This window comes from Pleurodeles waltl, chromosome 4_1 (genome assembly GCF_031143425.1).
Source record: "Pleurodeles waltl isolate 20211129_DDA chromosome 4_1, aPleWal1.hap1.20221129, whole genome shotgun sequence".
NCBI classification, from domain to species: domain Eukaryota; kingdom Metazoa; phylum Chordata; class Amphibia; order Caudata; family Salamandridae; genus Pleurodeles; species Pleurodeles waltl.
Window position 1 is genome coordinate 764,076,441 of NC_090442.1, and position 17,507 is coordinate 764,093,947.

A 17,507-nucleotide genomic window follows, 5' to 3' on the forward strand; every position below is an offset into this window, starting at 1 on the left:
CATAAATGACATATAGCTATTTTAAAACTAGACAGTGCAATTTTCAACAGTTCCTGAGGGAGGTAAGTGTTTGTTAGTTTTTGCAGGTAAGTAAACCACCTACGGTGTTCAAGTTTGGGTCCAAGGTAGCCCACAGTTGGGGGTTCAGAGCAACCCCAAAGTTACCACACCAGCAGCTCAGGGCCGGTCAGGTGCAGAGGTCAAAGTGGTGCCCAAAACGCATCGGCTTCAAAGGAGAAGGGGGTGCCCCGGTTCCAGTCTGCCAGCAGGTAAGTACCCGTGTCTTCAGAGGGCAGACCAGGGGGTTTTTGTAGGGCACTGGGAGGGGAGGGGGGGGGAACACAAGCCCACACAAAAAGTACACCCTCAGCGGCACAGGGGCGGCCGGGTGCAGTGTGCAAACAAGTGTCGGGTTCGCAATAGAAATCAATGGGAGGCCAAGGGGTCTCTTCAGCGATGCAGGCGGGCAAGGGGGGGCGGGGCTCCACTGGAGGTCGGATCCTTCAGGTCCTGGGGGCTGCGGATGCAGTGCCTTTACCAGGTGTCGGGTCTTTGAAGCAGGCAGTCGCGGTCAGGGGGAGCCTCAGGATTCCCTCTGCAGGCGTCGCTGTGGGGGCTCAGGGGGGTCCACTCTGGCTACTCACGGTCTCGCAGTCGCCGGGCAGTCCTCCCTGAAGTGATTGTTCTCCACAAGTTGAGCCGGGGGCGTCGGGTGCAGAGTGCCAAGTCTCATGCTTCCGGCGGGAAACGCTTGTTGTTTCAAAGTTGCTTCTTTGTTGCAAAGTTGCAGTCTTTGGTGAACAGAGCCGCTGTCCTCTGGAGTTCTTGGTCCTTCTAGATGCAGGGCAGTCCTCTGAGGCTTCAGAGGTCGCTGGTCCCTGGGGAAAGTGTTGCTGGAGCAGCGTCTTTAGAAGGGGGGGAGACAGGCCGGTAGAGCTGGGGCCAAAGCAGTTGGTGTCTCCGTCTTCTCTGCAGGGTTTTTCAGCTTAGCAGTCCTCTTCTTCTTAGGTTGCAGGAATCTATCTTGCTGTGTTCTGGGAGCCCCTAAATACTCAATTTAGGGGTGTGTTTAGGTCTGGGAGGACAGTAGCCAATGGCTTCTGTCCTTGAGGGTGGCTACACCCTCTTTGTGACTTCTCCCTGAGGGGAGGGGGACACATCCCTAATCCTATTGGGGGAATCCTCCATCTGCAAGATGGAGGATTTCTAAAAGTCAGTCTCACTTCAGCTCAGGGCACCTTAGGGGCTGTCCTGACTGGCCAGTGACTCCTCCTTGTTTTTCTCATTATCTCTCCTGGACTTGCCGTCAAAAGTGGGGGCTGTGTCCAGGGGGCGGGCATCTCCACTAGCTGGAGTGCCCTGGGGCATTGTAACACGAAGCCTGAGCCTTTGAGGCTCACTTCTAGGTGTTACAGTTCCTGCAGGGGGGAGGTGTGAAGCACCTCCACCTAGAGCAGGCTTTTGTTTCTGTCCTCAGAGAGCACAAAGGCCCTCACAACATGGGGTCAGAAACTCGTCTCTCAGCAGCAGGCTGGCACAGACCAGTCAGTCCTGCACTGAACAATTGGGTAAAATACAGGGGGCATCTCTAAGATGCACTCTGTGTGCATTTATTACTAAATCCAACACTGGCATCAGTGTGGGTTTATTATTCTGAGACGTTTTATACCAAACTTCCCAGTATTCAGTGTAGCCATTATGGAGCTGTGGAGTTCGTTTTTGACAGACTCCCAGACCATATATTCTTATGGCTACCCTGCACTTACAATGTCTAAGGTTTTGCTTAGACACTGTAGGGGCATAGTGCTCATGCACCTATGCCCTCACCTGTGGTATAGTGCACCCTGCCTTAGGGCTGTAAGGCCTGCTAGAGGGGTGACTTACCTATGCCAAAGGCAGTGTGAGGTTGGCAAGGCACCCTGAGGGGAGTGCCATGTCGACTTTGTCATTTTTTCCCCACCAGCACACACAAGCTGGCAAGCAGTGTGTCTGTGCTGAGTGAGGGGTCCCTAGGGTGGCATAAGACATGCTGCAGCCCTTAGAGACCTTCCCTGGCATCAGGGCCCTTGGTACCAGGGGTACCAGTTACAAGGGGCTTACCTGGGTGCCAGGGTTGTGCCATTTGTGGAGACAATGGTACATTTTAGGTGAAAGAACACTGGTGCTGGGACCTGGTTAGCAGGGTCCCAGCACACTTCAGTCAAGTCAGCATCAGTAGCCGGCAAAAAGTGGGCCTGCAACAGGGAGCCATTTCCTTACACCACCCCACTGTGTTTATTTTCTTTTAATTCCCTGGCATCTAGTAGGCTATCTGACCCCCTCCCCCCCCTTCCCCAGGGTAGTGCATCGGGGGGTAACTGCCCCATCTGCCCACCGGTGGGCAGAACAACTTTGCCCTCATTTATTTGGGGTCAGGGTATGGCCATACCCCCCCCTCTTTTAAAACAAAAATGAAAAAAATCTTCCCTGGTCTCTGTCGATGGGCCCCAAAGGGGGGCAGATATGACCAACAGTAATGTGCCCCCATGGGTAGCGACCTTTGCCCAAGGGGCTGCACCCCCAAACAAAACACACACACACACACTAATCCATGGTGCCTAAGCGGTTTCTGCTGGGGGCAGAAATGACTTAAAACAAATTCCCCCTCCCCAGGGGAGCCGCCCTTGCGTGAAATTGTCAAAAAAAAAATCCCTGGTGTCTAGTGGTTTCTGCCCCTCTTTGGGGTAGATTGACTTGATAAAAATAGGCCGATCTGCTCCCAGACCACATCTAAAAATACATAAACCAAAAAAAAAAAAAACCCTGGTTTCTAACGGTTTCACAGTGGCACAGGACATAATGACTGAAAGGATCTAAATGACTGAAAAGTATAATAGGTGTAGTGAAAAGCTGGTGAGCAGCTGGAAGCACTGCACTAATAAGTGTGCTTGAGAAGTGGAATAATGTTAAGTTGATGAAGTGTTCACATACTGCTTAAAATAACTGCAGTATTAAAATTATTGTTTTCAGGAGGGTGTTCCGGAGGAAACTGATGACTTTGGCGAGTTTCGGATGAGAGTGTCTGACCTGGTGAAGGATCTGATCTTTTTAGTAGGGTCCATGGAATGCTTTTCTCAGGTGAGCATGAATGTAGTTTCAAACAACTGTACTCCACTGGTGAATTCCTTTGCCTTCAGAGCTAGGCCTGTTTTGTTGTTCCCTTGTGATGTATTAAGTACTTTGTGAACTTCATCAAACAGTAAATTAGGCTTTTTAATATTCCTATCTCTTCTGATATGCTCTTTGGGGGAAGGCCCACACCAGAGCCACAGGGGTAGGATTTATAATCCCCTTGGGCAAGGACTCAGTGCACCAGTACAAATTAGAAATCAAATTGGACTGCAACCCATATACAACCCGCTGAGTTAAACTGCTCAGGAAGTGTTTTTGATAATGATCAATCTCAGCAGGTCAGTGATACAGTGGAAAACTTGAAAGACATTCCAGCTATCACTAATAAACAGGAGAGGTACTTTAGAATGTTTGTTAAAATTGTAGTCTAGTGTATAAAATATGAACAGCAACCACACAGAAAACAAGGAGAAATGTAGCAATGCATGTCATGCTCAGTGACAACATGAACATTTCTAACTTGCTTAGGGGGTACGTAACATCCTAACACCGTACATTATTTATAGGCGCAATGCTAAATTTTAGCAGAAGTAGTAAATGGCAAACTTGTCTTTCGTGTTTGATTGCTCACACAGTATACCTGTTTTCACTAGAAATATAGCAACTCCGCTCTGCTGTCTATCAGTGTTGTCTGGAAAATGACAGATGGTCTTAAGCTGAAGGCTACTTGGCTGCACTGCTTCTAAGTGCAGACCATAACTTGGGCAGTCTGATGCTGAAAACTGGCATAACCTCTTTCTTGATAGCCCTTGTGCGAAATCCATCTAGTTTATGGTCAGGTGCGTGGGTTTTTATAGTATCTGATCGACAGTCTTATAAGTATAAAACAAAGCTACAGTTGTAGACAGTGAAGTATCAGCAAGACTAAACAATATGGTGATAAATGCGTTATCTGATTTGCATAATTATTATATTCTCCTATAAATAAAGACGTCACCCACTTCATTGTGCGGCCATGATGTTAAGGTAGGGTCCATAATTAAAAACAATAATATATGTCCGTCTCAATCTAAAGCAGATCTGTTGCCAACATTTCTGCACATGTCTAAAAAGTACACACTTTCCAAAAAGACTCTGAAGGTGGCATGGGATAAAAATATATCCATAAATGGGAACTGTCACATCGTTCACAACATCTCCAGATTTTTTTATTGAAATAACTGTATCCTAAGACATTTATAGCATCATAATTTAAAAAAAATAAAACTTATTCATGGATTAAGGTGGGTGTATGTGATGTGTTGTGGCATGTGATGTGGCATACAAATGATCAAGGCAACAACCCTTTGTTTTGGATTTGGAAGCTTCTGGTGCTGGAAATGGGCAGATGTACTGAAACTGTTCATTCAGATGAAGAGATAGTGACATTCTTTGTAGATTGATTCCTTATGGAACAAATAACCCATTGTGTTGAGCATACTTGATTGAGTAGTTGCAGTCCTTGGCAAAAACGTGGTTCAGATTTAAAATGTTGTTTTACTTGAATTGACTCCGTAGGTGGCATCTGTAGTGAAAGTTCCAGGTTGGTTTCTTGCAAACATTTCATACACTAAATTATTTTGGTTTCTTTTGTGATGCGCCCAATTTACAAAATTATAGTCCAGTTATCTCTGAAGACAGTCTGCCATTATGATACACTGTAGAATGCCAAGTTGTCATGTAAAGAAATGGCTCCCTGTTGCAGTTACCCCCCACTTTTTGCCTGATACTGATGCTGACTTGACTGAGAAGTGTGCTGGGACCCTGCTAACCAGGCCCCAGTACCAGTGTTCTTTCACCTAAAATGTACCATTGTCTCCACAATTGCCACAACCCTGGCACCCAGGTAAGTCCCATGTAACTGGTACCCCTGGTACCAAGGGCCCTGATGCCAGGTAGGGTCTCTAAGTGCTGCAGCATGTCTTATGCCACCCTAGGGACCCCTCACTCAGCACAGACACTGCTTGCCAGCTTGTGTGTGCTGGAGGGGAGAAAATGACTAAGTCGACATGGCACTCCCCTCAGGGTGCCATGCCAACCTCACACTGCCTGTGGCATAGGTAAGTCACCCCTCTAGCAGGCCTTACAGCCCTAAGGCAGGGTGCACTATACCACAGGTGAGGGCATAGGTGCATGAGCACTATGCCCCTACAGTTTCTAAGCAAAACATTAGACATTGTAAGTGCAGGGTAGCCATAAGAATATATGGTCTGGGAGTCTGTCAAAAACGAACTCCACAGCTCCATAATGGCTACACTGACTACTGGGAAGTTTAGTATCAAACTTCTCAGAATAATAAACCCACACTGACGCCAGTGTTGGATTTATTAAAAAATTGACACAGAGGGCATCTTAGAGATGGCCCCTGTATTTTACCCAATTGTTCAGTGCAGGACTGACTGGTCTGTGCCAGCCTGCTGCTGAGAGACGAGTTTCTGACCCCATGCGGTGAGAGCCTTTTTGCTCTCTGAGGACAGAAACAAAAGCCTGCTCTGGGTGGAGGTGCTTCACACCTCCCCCTGCAGGAACTGTAACACCTAGCAGTGAGCCTCAAAGGCTCAGGCTTCGTGTTACAATGCCCCAGGGCACTCCAGCTAGTGGAGATGCCCGCCCCCTGGACACAGCCCCCACTTTTGGCGGCAAGTCCAGGAGAGATAATGAGAAAAACAAGGAGGAGTCACTGGCCAGTCAGGACAGCCCCTAAGGTGTCCTGAGCTGAGGTGACTCTGACTTTTAGAAATCCTCCATCTTGCAGATGGAGGATTCCCCCAATAGGATTAGGGATGTGCCCCCCTCCCCTCAGGGAGGAGGCACAAAGAGGGTGTAGCCACCCTCAAGGACAGTAGCCATTGGCTACTGCCCTCCCAGACCTAAACACCCCCCTAAATTCAGTATTTAGGGGCTCCCCTGAACCTAGGAACTCAGATTCCTGCAACTTAAAGAAGAAGAGGACTGCTGAACTGAAAAACCCTGCAGAGAAGAAGACACCAACTGCTTTGGCCCCAGCCCTACCGGCCTGTCTCCCTCCTTCGGAAGAAAACTGCTCCAGCGACGCTTTCCCCAGGACCAGCGACCCCTGAATCCTCAGAGGACTGTCCTGCTTCCAAAAGACCAAGAAACTCCCTAGAACTCCCTAGTTCAACAAAGACTGCAACTTTGTTTCCAGAGGAGCAGATTTAAAGACCCCTGCAATCCCCGCAAGAAGCGTGAGACTTGCAACACTGCATCCGGCGACCCCGACTGGTGGAGAAACAATGCTACAGGGAGGACCCCACGGCGACTCCAAGACTGTGAGTAACCAAAGGTTAAATGGCATCTGTCGCTGTAGATACACATGTTGTGCATAGCCCGCCATCTGGTGTTGGGTCGGAGTGTTACAAGTTGTTTTTCTTCGAAGAAGTCTTTCGAGTCACGGGACCGAGGGACTCCTCCTCTTTGTCTCCATTGCGCATGGGCGTCGACTCCATCTTCGATTGTTTTCTTTCCGCCATCGGGTTCGGACGTGTTCCTTTCGCTCCGGGTTTCGGAACGGAAAGTTAGTTCAAAATCGGAAAATTACGTCGGTATTGTTGCGTTCGGGATCGGGTTAGATAGCATCGACATCGAATCCAAACGATAACATCTCCGTTGCCCTTCGGGGTAGTTTTCGATCCCCCGTCGAGGCCTGGTCGGCCCGACCGCGTGTGACATCGACACTGATGGAACGGACCCCGTTCCGATTCTGTCCTAAATGCCACAACAAATACCCATATACAGACCAACATTCGGTCTGTAACCTGTGCCTGTCGCCCGAGCACAGGGAAGAAACTTGCGAGGCCTGTCGTGCGTTCTGGTCCCGAAAAACGCTCCGTGACCGACGAGCCAGAAGACTGCAAATGGCGTCCACGCCGACAGGACACCGAGAATTCGAGGAACAAGAAGAAGTAGAAGCCTTCTCGATCCATGAATCAGACTCTGACTAATTCGACGACCATGAAACAGTGAGTAAGACGTCGAAGATAGCACATAAGAAAACTGACAAGGCCCAGGGGACGCCACTGCCATCAGGCCATGGCTCAACCCATAAAATCGGTGACCGACCATCGGCACCGAAGAAGGCCGAAATAGTGCCGAGATCGTCCGACTCGGGTCGAGACACAGGCACCCAGCCATCTCGGGACCGAGATAGTGCTGCCGGCAAAGATCGACGACGAGATAGCGGCGCCGAAGCTGCTCGACGCAGAGACAGCGGCACCGAGGAGGATCGACGCCGAGAGGGTTCGACTCCGAAAAAGAGAAAAGTCGCCTCGGAGCCGAAAAAGAGCGTGCACATAGTTTCGGTGCTAAAACGACCCGCAACCGAGCCAACTACCGGTTCCTATTCAGAGGAACAATCACTGTCCTCTCAAATGCGAAAGCATAGATTCGAGGAGGAATTACAATCCACCGAGGTGGACCACACTCAAAAACGGATTTTTATACAGAGTGGAACAGGGGAAATAAGCACCCTTCCCCCTATTAGGAGGAAGAGGAGACTTGAATTCCAACAAGAACAAGCACCACAAACCAAACTGGTGAAGAAGGTAACTCCGCCACCCTCTCCTCCACCTGTAGCTCACTTTTCACCGGCACAGACTCCGTCACATTCACCGGCTCACACCACCTTAAGCCAAGGTGACCAGGACCAAGATGCTTGGGACTTATACGACGCCCCAGTGTCAGACAACAGTCCAGAGGCGTATCCTACAAAGCCCTCACCACCAGAAGACAGCACAGCATATTCACAAGTGGTGGCTAGAGCAGCGGAGTTCCATAACGTGTCTCTACACTCGGAGCCTGTCGAGGATGACTTCCTCTTCAACACCCTCTCTTCCACACATAGCACCTACCAAAGCCTGCCTATGCTCCCAGGAATGCTAAGGCACGCAAAGGACATATTCAAAGAGCCTGTCAAGAGTAGGGCAATAACACCGAGGGTGGAAAAGAAATATAAAGCACCTCCCACAGACCCAGCTTTCATCACCTCACAACTGCCACCAGATTCGGTTGTGGTAGGGGCAGCTCGCAAGAGAGCAAACTCTCACACATCTGGCGATGCACCACCCCCGGATAAGGAGAGCCGCAAGTTCGATGCAGCCGGTAAAAGGGTCGCAGCACAGGCTGCAAACCAGTGGCGCATCGCTAACTCTCAAGCGCTCCTAGCGCGATATGACAGAGCCCACTGGGACGAGATGCAACACCTCATTGAACATCTACCCACAGAACTACAAAAGAGGGCGAAACAAGTGGTTGAGGAGGGCCAAAACATCTCCAATAACCAGATACGCTCCGCTATGGACGCAGCGGACACAGCAGCAAGAACAATTAACACGGCAGTAACCATACGAAGGCACGCGTGGCTACGAACATCTGGTTTTAAACCAGAGATACAGCAGGCGGTGCTCAATATGCCATTCAATGAGCAACAATTGTTCGGACCTGAAGTGGACACGGCAATTGAGAAGCTAAAAAAGGACACAGACACTGCAAAAGCCATGGGCGCGCTCTACTCCCCGCAGAGCAGAGGCACTTTCAACACCTTCCGCAAGACAACCTTTAGAGGGGGGTTTCGGGGTCAAGCCACACAAGCCAGTACCTCACATTCAACACCGTCCACCTACCAGGGACAGTACCAAAGGGGAGGCTTTCGGGGACAATACAGAGGAGGACAATTCCCTAGAGGCAGGGGAAAATTTACAAGCCCCAAAACACCTACAACCAAACAGTGACTCACACGCCACTCATCCCCTCCACACAACACCAGTGGGGGGAAGAATAAGTCAGTATTACCAAGCGTGGGAGAAAATAACAACAGACACTTGGGTCTTAGCAATTATCCAACATGGTTATTGCATAGAATTTCTACAAATCCCTCCAAACATACCACCAAAACCACAGAATATATCAAAACAACATTCGGACCTCCTAGAAATAGAAGTTCAAGCATTACTGCAAAAGAACGCAATAGAACTGGTACCAGATACACAAACAAATACAGGGGTTTACTCACTGTACTTTCTAATACCAAAGAAGGACAAAACACTGAGACCAATCCTAGACCTCAGAACACTAAACACATACATCAAATCAGAACACTTTCACATGGTCACGCTACAGGAAGTGTTACCATTGCTAAAGCAACAAGATTACATGACAACCTTAGATCCCAAAGACGCGTATTTCCACATACCAATACATCCGTCGCACAGAAAATACCTAAGGTTCGTATTCAAAGGAATACATTACCAATTCAAGGTATTGCCGTTCGGTTTAACAACTGCACCAAGAGTCTTCACAAAATGCCTAGCAGTAGTGGCTGCACACATCAGAAGGCAGCAAATACACGTATTCCCATATCTAGACGACTGGCTAATCAAGACCGACTCACTGACAAGGTGCTCACACCACACAGATCAGGTCATACAAACCCTCTACAAACTCGGTTTCACCATCAACTATGCGAAATCACACAGTCTGCCGTGCAAAGTACAACAATACCTAGGAGCGACAATAGACACAACAAGAGGAATAGCCACTCCAAGTCCACAAAGGGTTCAAAATTTCCAAAAGATTATACAACGCATGTATCCAACACAAAGAATACAGGCGAAGATGATATTACAACTCCTAGGCATGATGTCCTCATGCATAGCCATTGTCCCAAACGCAAGGTTGCACATGCGGCCCTTACAACAGTGCCTAGCATCACAATGGTCACAAGCACAGGGTCAGCTTCTAGATCTGGTGTTGATAGACCGCCTAACATACCTCTCGCTTCTATGGTGGAACAATATAAATTTAAACAAAGGGCGGCCTTTCCAAGACCCAGTGCCACAATACATGATAACAACAGATGCTTCCATGACAGGGTGGGGAGCACACCTCAATCAACACAGCATACAAGGACAATGGGACGTACATCAAAGAAAGCTGCATATAAATCACCTCGAACTACTGGCAGTTTTCCAAGCATTAAAAGCATTTCAACCAATCATAACTCACAAATACATTCTTGTCAAAACGGACAACATGACAACAATGTATTATCTAAACAAAAAGGGGGGGACACACTCGACACAGCTGTGCCTTCTGGCACAAAAAATATGGCAATGGGCAATTCACAACCACATTCGCCTAATAGCACAGTTTATTCCAGGGATCCAGAATCAACTTGCAGACAATCTCTCTCGAGATCACCAACAGGTCCACGAATGGGAAATTCACCCCCAAATTCTAAACACTTACTTCTAACGTTGGGGAACACCTCAAATAGACTTATTTGCAACAAAGGAGAACGCAAAATGCTAAAACTTCGCATCCAGATACCCACACAGGCAGTCTCAAGGCAATGCCCTATGGATGAACTGGTCAGGGATATTTGCGTACGCTTTTCCCCCTCTCCCTCTCCTTCCATATCTAGTAAACAAATTGAGTCAAAACAAACTCAAACTCATACTGATAGCACCAACATGGGCAAGGCAACCATGGTACACAACACTGCTAGACCTATCAGTAGTACCCCACGTCAAGTTGCCCAACAGGCCAGATCTGTTAACACAACACAAACAACAGATCAGGCATCCAAACCCAGCATCGCTGAATCTAGCAATCTGGCTCCTGAAATCCTAGAATTCGGACACTTAAACCTCACACAAGAATGTTTCGAAGTCATAAAGCAAGCTAGAAGACCATCCACTAGACACTGCTATGCAAGCAAATGGAAAAGGTTTGTTTGCTACTGTCATCATAATCAAATTCAACCATTACACGCATCTCCAAAGGATGTAGTGGGTTACTTACTACACTTACAAAAATCGAACCTGGCCTTCTCTTCCATTAAAATACACCTCGCAGCAATATCTGCATACCTGCAGATTACCCATTCAACTTCACTATTTAGGATACCTGTCATTAAAGCGTTTATGGAAGGCCTCAAAAGAATTATACCACCAAGGACACCACCTGTTCCTTCATGGAACCTCAACATCGTCTTAACAAGACTCATGGGTCCACCCTTTGAACCTATGCACTCTTGCGAAATACAATTCCTAACCTGGAAAGTTGCATTTCTCATCGCCATCACATCTCTAAGAAGAGTAAGTGAAATTCAGGCGTTTACAATACAAGAACCTTTTATCCAACTACACAAAAATAAAGTAGTCCTAAGGACCAATCCTAAATTTTTGCCAAAGGTTATTTCACCGTTCCACCTAAATCAAACGGTAGAGCTACCAGTGTTCTTCCCACAGCCAGATTCCATAGCTGAAAGGGCACTACATACATTAGACGTCAAAAGAGCACTAATGTACTACATCGACAGAACTAAGAACATCAGAAAAACTAAACAACTGTTTATTGCATTTCAAAAACCTCACGCAGGAAACCCAATATCGAAACAGGGTATAGCCAGATGGATAGTTAAGTGCATCCAAATCTGCTACCTTAAAGCAAAAAGACAACTGCCCATTACACCAAGGGCACACTCGACCAGAAAGAAAGGCGCTACCATGGCCTTCCTAGGGAATATTCCAATGCACGAAATATGTAAGGCAGCCACATGGTCTACGCCTCACACATTTACCAAGCACTACTGTGTAGACGTGTGTAGGAAGTTGGCTCTGTATGTGCTATTTCAAAGTAAGGAATAGCATGCACAGAGTCCAAGGGTTCCCCTTAGAGGTAAAATAGTGGTAACAATAGATAATACTAATGCTCTATTTTGTGGTAGTGTGGTCGAGCAGTAGGCTTATCCAAGGAGTAGTGTTAAGCATTTGTTGTACATACACATAGACAATAAATGAGGTACACACACTCAGAGACAAATCCAGCCAATAGGTTTTGTATAGAAAAATATATTTTCTTAGTTTATTTTAAGAACCACTGGTTCAAATTTAACATGTAATATCTTGTTTGAAAGGTATTGCAGGTAAGTACATTAGGAACTTTGAATCATTTCAATTGCATGTATACTTTTCAAGTTATTCACAAATAGCTATTTTAAAAGTGGACACTTAGTGCAATTTTCACAGTTCCTGGGGGAGGTAAGTTTTTGTTAGTTTTACCAGGTAAGTACGACACTTACAGGGTTCAGTTCTTGGTCCAAGGTAGCCCACCGTTGGGGGTTCAGAGCAACCCCAAAGTTACCACACCAGCAGCTCAGGGCCGGTCAGGTGCAGAGTTCAAAGTGGTGCCCAAAACGCATAGGCTTCAATGGAGAGAAGGGGGTGCCCCGGTTCCAGTCTGCCAGCAGGTAAGTACCCGCGTCTTCGGAGGGCAGACCAGGGGGGTTTTGTAGGGCACCGGGGGGGACACAAGCCCACACAGAAATTTCACCCTCAGCGGCGCGGGGGCGGCCGGGTGCAGTGTTAGAACAAGCGTCGGGTTCGCAATGGAAGTCAATGAGAGATCAAGGGATCTCTTCAGCGCTGCAGGCAGGCAAGGGGGGGCTTCCTCGGGGAAACCTCCACTTGGGCAAGGGAGAGGGACTCCTGGGGGTCACTTCTGCAGTGAAAGTCCGGTCCTTCAGGTCCTGGGGGCTGCGGGTGCAGGGTCTTTTCCAGGCGTCGGGACTTAGGTTTCAGAGAGTCGCGGTCAGGGGAAGCCTCGGGATTCCCTCTGCAGGCGGCGCTGTGGGGGCTCAGGGGGGACAGGTTTTGGTACTCACAGTCGTAGAGTAGTCCGGGGGTCCTCCCTGAGGTGTTGGTTCTCCACCAGCCGAGTCGGGGTCGCCGGGTGCAGTGTTGCAAGTCTCACGCTTCTTGCGGGGAGATTGCAGGGTTCTTTAAAGCTGCTCCTTTGGATAAAGTGGCAGTCTTTTTGGAGCAGGTCCGCTGTCCTCGGGAGTTTCTTGTCGTCGTCGAAGCAGGGCAGTCCTCAGAGGATTCAGAGGTCGCTGGTCCCTTTGGAAGGCGTCGCTGGAGCAGAGTTCTTTGGAAGGCAGGAGACAGGCCGTTGAGTTTCTGGAGCCAAGGCAGTTGTTGTCTTCTGGTCTTCCTCTGCAGGGGTTTTCAGCTAGGCAGTCCTTCTTGTTGTTGCAGGAATCTAGTTTCTAGGTTCAGGGAGAGCCCTTAAATACTAAATTTAAGGGCGTGTTTAGGTCTGGGGGGTTAGTAGCCAATGGCTACTAGCCCTAAGGGTGAGTACACCCTCTTTGTGCCTCCTCCCAAGGGGAGGGGGTCACATCCCTAATCCTATTGGGGGAATCCTCCATCTGCAAGATGGAGGATTTTTAAAAGTCAGAGTCACCTCAGCTCAGGACACCTTAGGGGCTGTCCTGACTGGCCAGTGACTCCTCCTTGTTTTTCTCATTATCTCTCCTGGACTTGCCGCCAAAAGTGGGGGCTGGGTCCAGGGGGCGGGCATCTCCACTAGCTGGAGTGCCCTGGGGCATTGTAACACGAAGCTTGAGCCTTTGAAGCTCACTGCTAGGTGTTACAGTTCCTACAGGGGGGAGGTGTGAAGCACCTCCACCCAGAGCAGGCTTTGTTTCTGTCCTCAGAGAGCACAAAGGCTCTCACGCATGAGGTCAGCAACTCGTCTCAGCAGCAGGCTGGCACAGACCAGTCAGTCCTGCACTGAACAATTGGGTAAAATACAGGGGGTATCTCTAAGATGCCCTCTGTGTGCATTTTTTAATAAATCCAACACTGGCATCAGTGTGGGTTTATTATTCTGAGAAGTTTGATACTAAACTTCCCAGTATTCAGTGTAGCCATTATGGAGCTGTGGAGTTCGTTTTTGACAGACTCCCAGCCCATATACTCTTATGGCTACCCTGCACTTACAATGTCTAAGGTTTTGCTTAGACACTGTAGGGGCATAGTGCTCATGCACATATGCCCTCACCTGTGGTATAGTGCACCCTGCCTTAGGGCTGTAAGGCCTACTAGAGGGGTGACTTACCTATGCCACAGGCAGTGGGAGGTTGGCATGGCACCCTGAGGGGAGTGCCATGTCGACTTAGTCATTTTCTCCCCATCAGCACACACAAGCTGGCAAGCAGTGTGTCTGGGCTGAGTGAGGGGTCCCTAGGGTGGCATAAGACATGCTGCAGCCCTTAGAGACCTTCCCTGGCATCAGGGCCCTTGGTACCAGGGGTACCAGTTACAAGGGACTTACCTAGGTGCCAGGGTTGTGCCAATTGTGGAAACAATGGTACATTTTAGGTGAAAGAACACTGGTGCTGGGGCCTGGTTAGCAGGGTCCCAGCACACTTCTCAGTCAAGTCAGCATCAGTATCAGGCAAAAAGTGGGGGGTAACTGCAACAGGGAGCCATTTCTTTACACAAGCCCCCCCCAGCCCACAGGCCAGGAGTCTCAGCCAAAGCTGGGAGAGTCTTCCTAGTCTGTCAGGCGAGGAAGAGTAGAGGAAATAGGCTGGTTTGTTGCAGGGCCTACTCTGCCTTACATCCTCCTGTTCAGGTCATTCCCTCTGGGGAACTGACCCACTTCCACAGTGATAGGACCTAGTCTGAACTGCCTCTTGTCTGTGCTTTTTATGTCTTCACCCATTCTCTCTATTTTGGGGTTAGAGGTATCCACCTCTGCTAATCTTATCTTAGCCAGGGTCACCCCTAGCTTACCCAAAGAGGTTACCCAGAGCTGGAGTAACCCCACCATGACCAACAGGGTCAGGGGGCCTAACTTGTTATTTGGCATGGGGTCAGACCACCATGCCAAGGATAGTGCAGCCATAAAGGCTAACACCCAGCAGAGGCCACTGACAGCTGTCAGTGCCCAGAACCACACCTTTAGCTCTTCACCTACAAGGGAAGGGGCTAAGTTACAGGCTTCTTTGGGTTCAGGGTGCCTGTCTGCTGTATTAGAGTGGGGGGTTACCACATCTTGTAGTAAGCACCCTTCTTCCACTCTTTCTTCTGTTAGCTGAGGAGCCACCCACTCAGGCTTAACAGTTGCCTGACTAGCCAGGACTTCTTGTGGGTCAGGTTGGACTTTATCAGAGCCACTTTTGGAGTTCTCCTCTACTGGAGCAGAATCTCCTTGGCTTGCTGGAACCTTGGCTAAAGGTTGTCCACCTTTCCTACTCTGTTTCCTTTTCTTTTTCTTCTGGGGCCTACTTGCATTTACTGCAGAGGCAGTGTAGGAAGTTGGCTCTGTATGTGCTATTTCAAAGTAAGGAATAGCATGCACAGAGTCCAAGGGTTCCCCTTAGAGGTAAGATAGTGGCAAAAAGAGATAATACCAATGCTCTATTTTGTGGTAGTGTGGTCGAGCAGTAGGCTTATCCAAGGAGTAGTGTTAAGCATTTGTTGTACATACACATAGACAATAAATGAGGTACACACACTCAGAGACAAATCCAGCCAATAGGTTTTTGTATAGAAAAATATCTTTTCTTAGTTTATTTTAAGAACCACAGGTTCAAATTCTACATGTAATATCTCATTCGAAAGGTATTGCAGGTAAGTACTTTAGGAACTTCAAATCATCAAAATTGCATGTATACTTTTCAAGTTATTCACAAATAGCTGTTTTAAAAGTGGACACTTAGTGCAATTTTCACAGTTCCTAGGGGAGGTAAGTATTTGTTAGGTTAACCAGGTAAGTAAGACACTTACAGGGCTTAGTTCTTGGTCCAAGGTAGCCCACCGTTGGGGGTTCAGAGCAACCCCAAAGTCACCACACCAGCAGCTCAGGGCCGGTCAGGTGCAGAGTTCAAAGTGGTGCCCAAAACACATAGGCTAGAATGGAGAGAAGGGGGTGCCCCGGTTCCGGTCTGCTTGCAGGTAAGTACCCGCGTCTTCGGAGGGCAGACCAGGGGGGTTTTGTAGGGCACCGGGGGGGACACAAGCCCACACAGAAATTTCACCCTCAGCAGCGCGGGGGCGGCCGGGTGCAGTGTAGAAACGAGCGTCGGGTTTGTAATGGAAGTCAATGGGAGATCTAGGGATCTCTTCAGCGCTGCAGGCAGGCAAGGGGGGGGTTCCTCGGGGAAACCTCCACTTGGTCAAGGGAGAGGGACTCCTGGGGGTCACTCCTCCAGTGAAAGTCCGGTCCTTCAGGTCCTGGGGGCTGCGGGTGCAGGGTCTCTCCCAGGTGTCGGGACTTAGGATTCAAAGAGTCGCGGTCAGGGGAAGCCTCGGGATTCCCTCTGCAGGCGGCGCTGTGGGGGCTCAGGGGGGACAGGTTTTTGTACTCACAGTCTTAGAGTAGTCCTGGGGTCCCTCCTGAGGTGTTGGATCGCCACCAGCCGAGTCGGGGTCGCCGGGTGCAGTGTTGCAAGTCTCACGCTTCTTGCGGGGAGCTTGCAGGGTTCTTTAAAGCTGCTGGAAACAAAGTTGCAGCTTTTCTTGGAGCAGGTCCGCTGTCCTCGGGAGTTTCTTGTCTTTTCGAAGCAGGGGCAGTCCTCAGAGGATGTCGAGGTCGCTGGTCCCTTTGGAAGGCGTCGCTGGAGCAGGATCTTTGGAAGGCAGGAGACAGGCCGGTGAGTTTCTGGAGCCAAGGCAGTTGTCGTCTTCTGGTCTTCCTCTGCAGGGGTTTTCAGCTAGGCAGTCCTTCTTCTTGTAGTTGCAGGAATCTGATTTTCTAGGGTTCAGGGTAGCCCTTAAGTACTAAATTTAAGGGCGTGTTTAGGTCTGGGGGGTTAGTAGCCAATGGCTACTAGCCCTGAGGGTGGGTACACCCTCTTTGTGCCTCCTCCCAAGGGGAGGGGGTCACAATCCTAACCCTATTGGGGGAATCCTCCATCTGCAAGATGGAGGATTTCTAAAAGTCAGAGTCACCTCAGCTCAGGACACCTTAGGGGCTGTCCTGACTGGCCAGTGACTCCTCCTTGTTGCTTTCTTTGTTCCCTCCAGCCTTGCCGCCAAAAGTGGGGGCCGTGGCCGGAGGGGGCGGGCAACTCCACTAAGCTGGAGTGCCCTGCTGGGCTGTGACAAAGGGGTGAGCCTTTGAGGCTCACCGCCAGGTGTCACAGCTCCTGCCTGGGGGAGGTGTTAGCATCTCCACCCAGTGCAGGCTTTGTTACTGGCCTCAGAGTGACAAAGGCACTCTCCCCATGGGGCCAGCAACATGTCTCTAGTGTGGCAGGCTGCTGGAACCAGTCAGCCTACACAGATAGTTGGTTAAGTTTCAGGGGGCACCTCTAAGGTGCCCTCTGTGGTGTATTTTACAATAAAATGTACACTGGCTTCAGTGTGCATTTATTGTGCTGAGAAGTTTGATACCAAACTTCCCAGTTTTCAGTGTAGCCATTATGGTGCTGTGGAGTTCGTGTAAAACAGACTCCCAGACCATATACTCTTATGGCTACCCTGCACTTACAATGTCTAAGGTTTTGTTTAGACACTGTAGGGGCACAGTGCTCATGCACTGGTACC

General features: G+C 49.1%; 1 protein-coding gene across 3 annotated transcripts in view; it reads left to right on the plus strand.

Annotated features, from left to right (window-relative positions):
- TNPO3 (transportin 3) overlaps nt 1-17,507 on the plus strand; it is a 991,461-nt gene that overhangs the window by 333,929 nt on the left and 640,025 nt on the right. For all 3 annotated transcript variants that reach the window (XM_069229384.1, XM_069229382.1, XM_069229383.1), the window contains exon 9: nt 3,010-3,117. In XM_069229384.1, the coding sequence (XP_069085485.1) occupies nt 3,010-3,117 (108 nt within the window). The remainder of the gene's footprint in view (nt 1-3,009; nt 3,118-17,507) is intronic.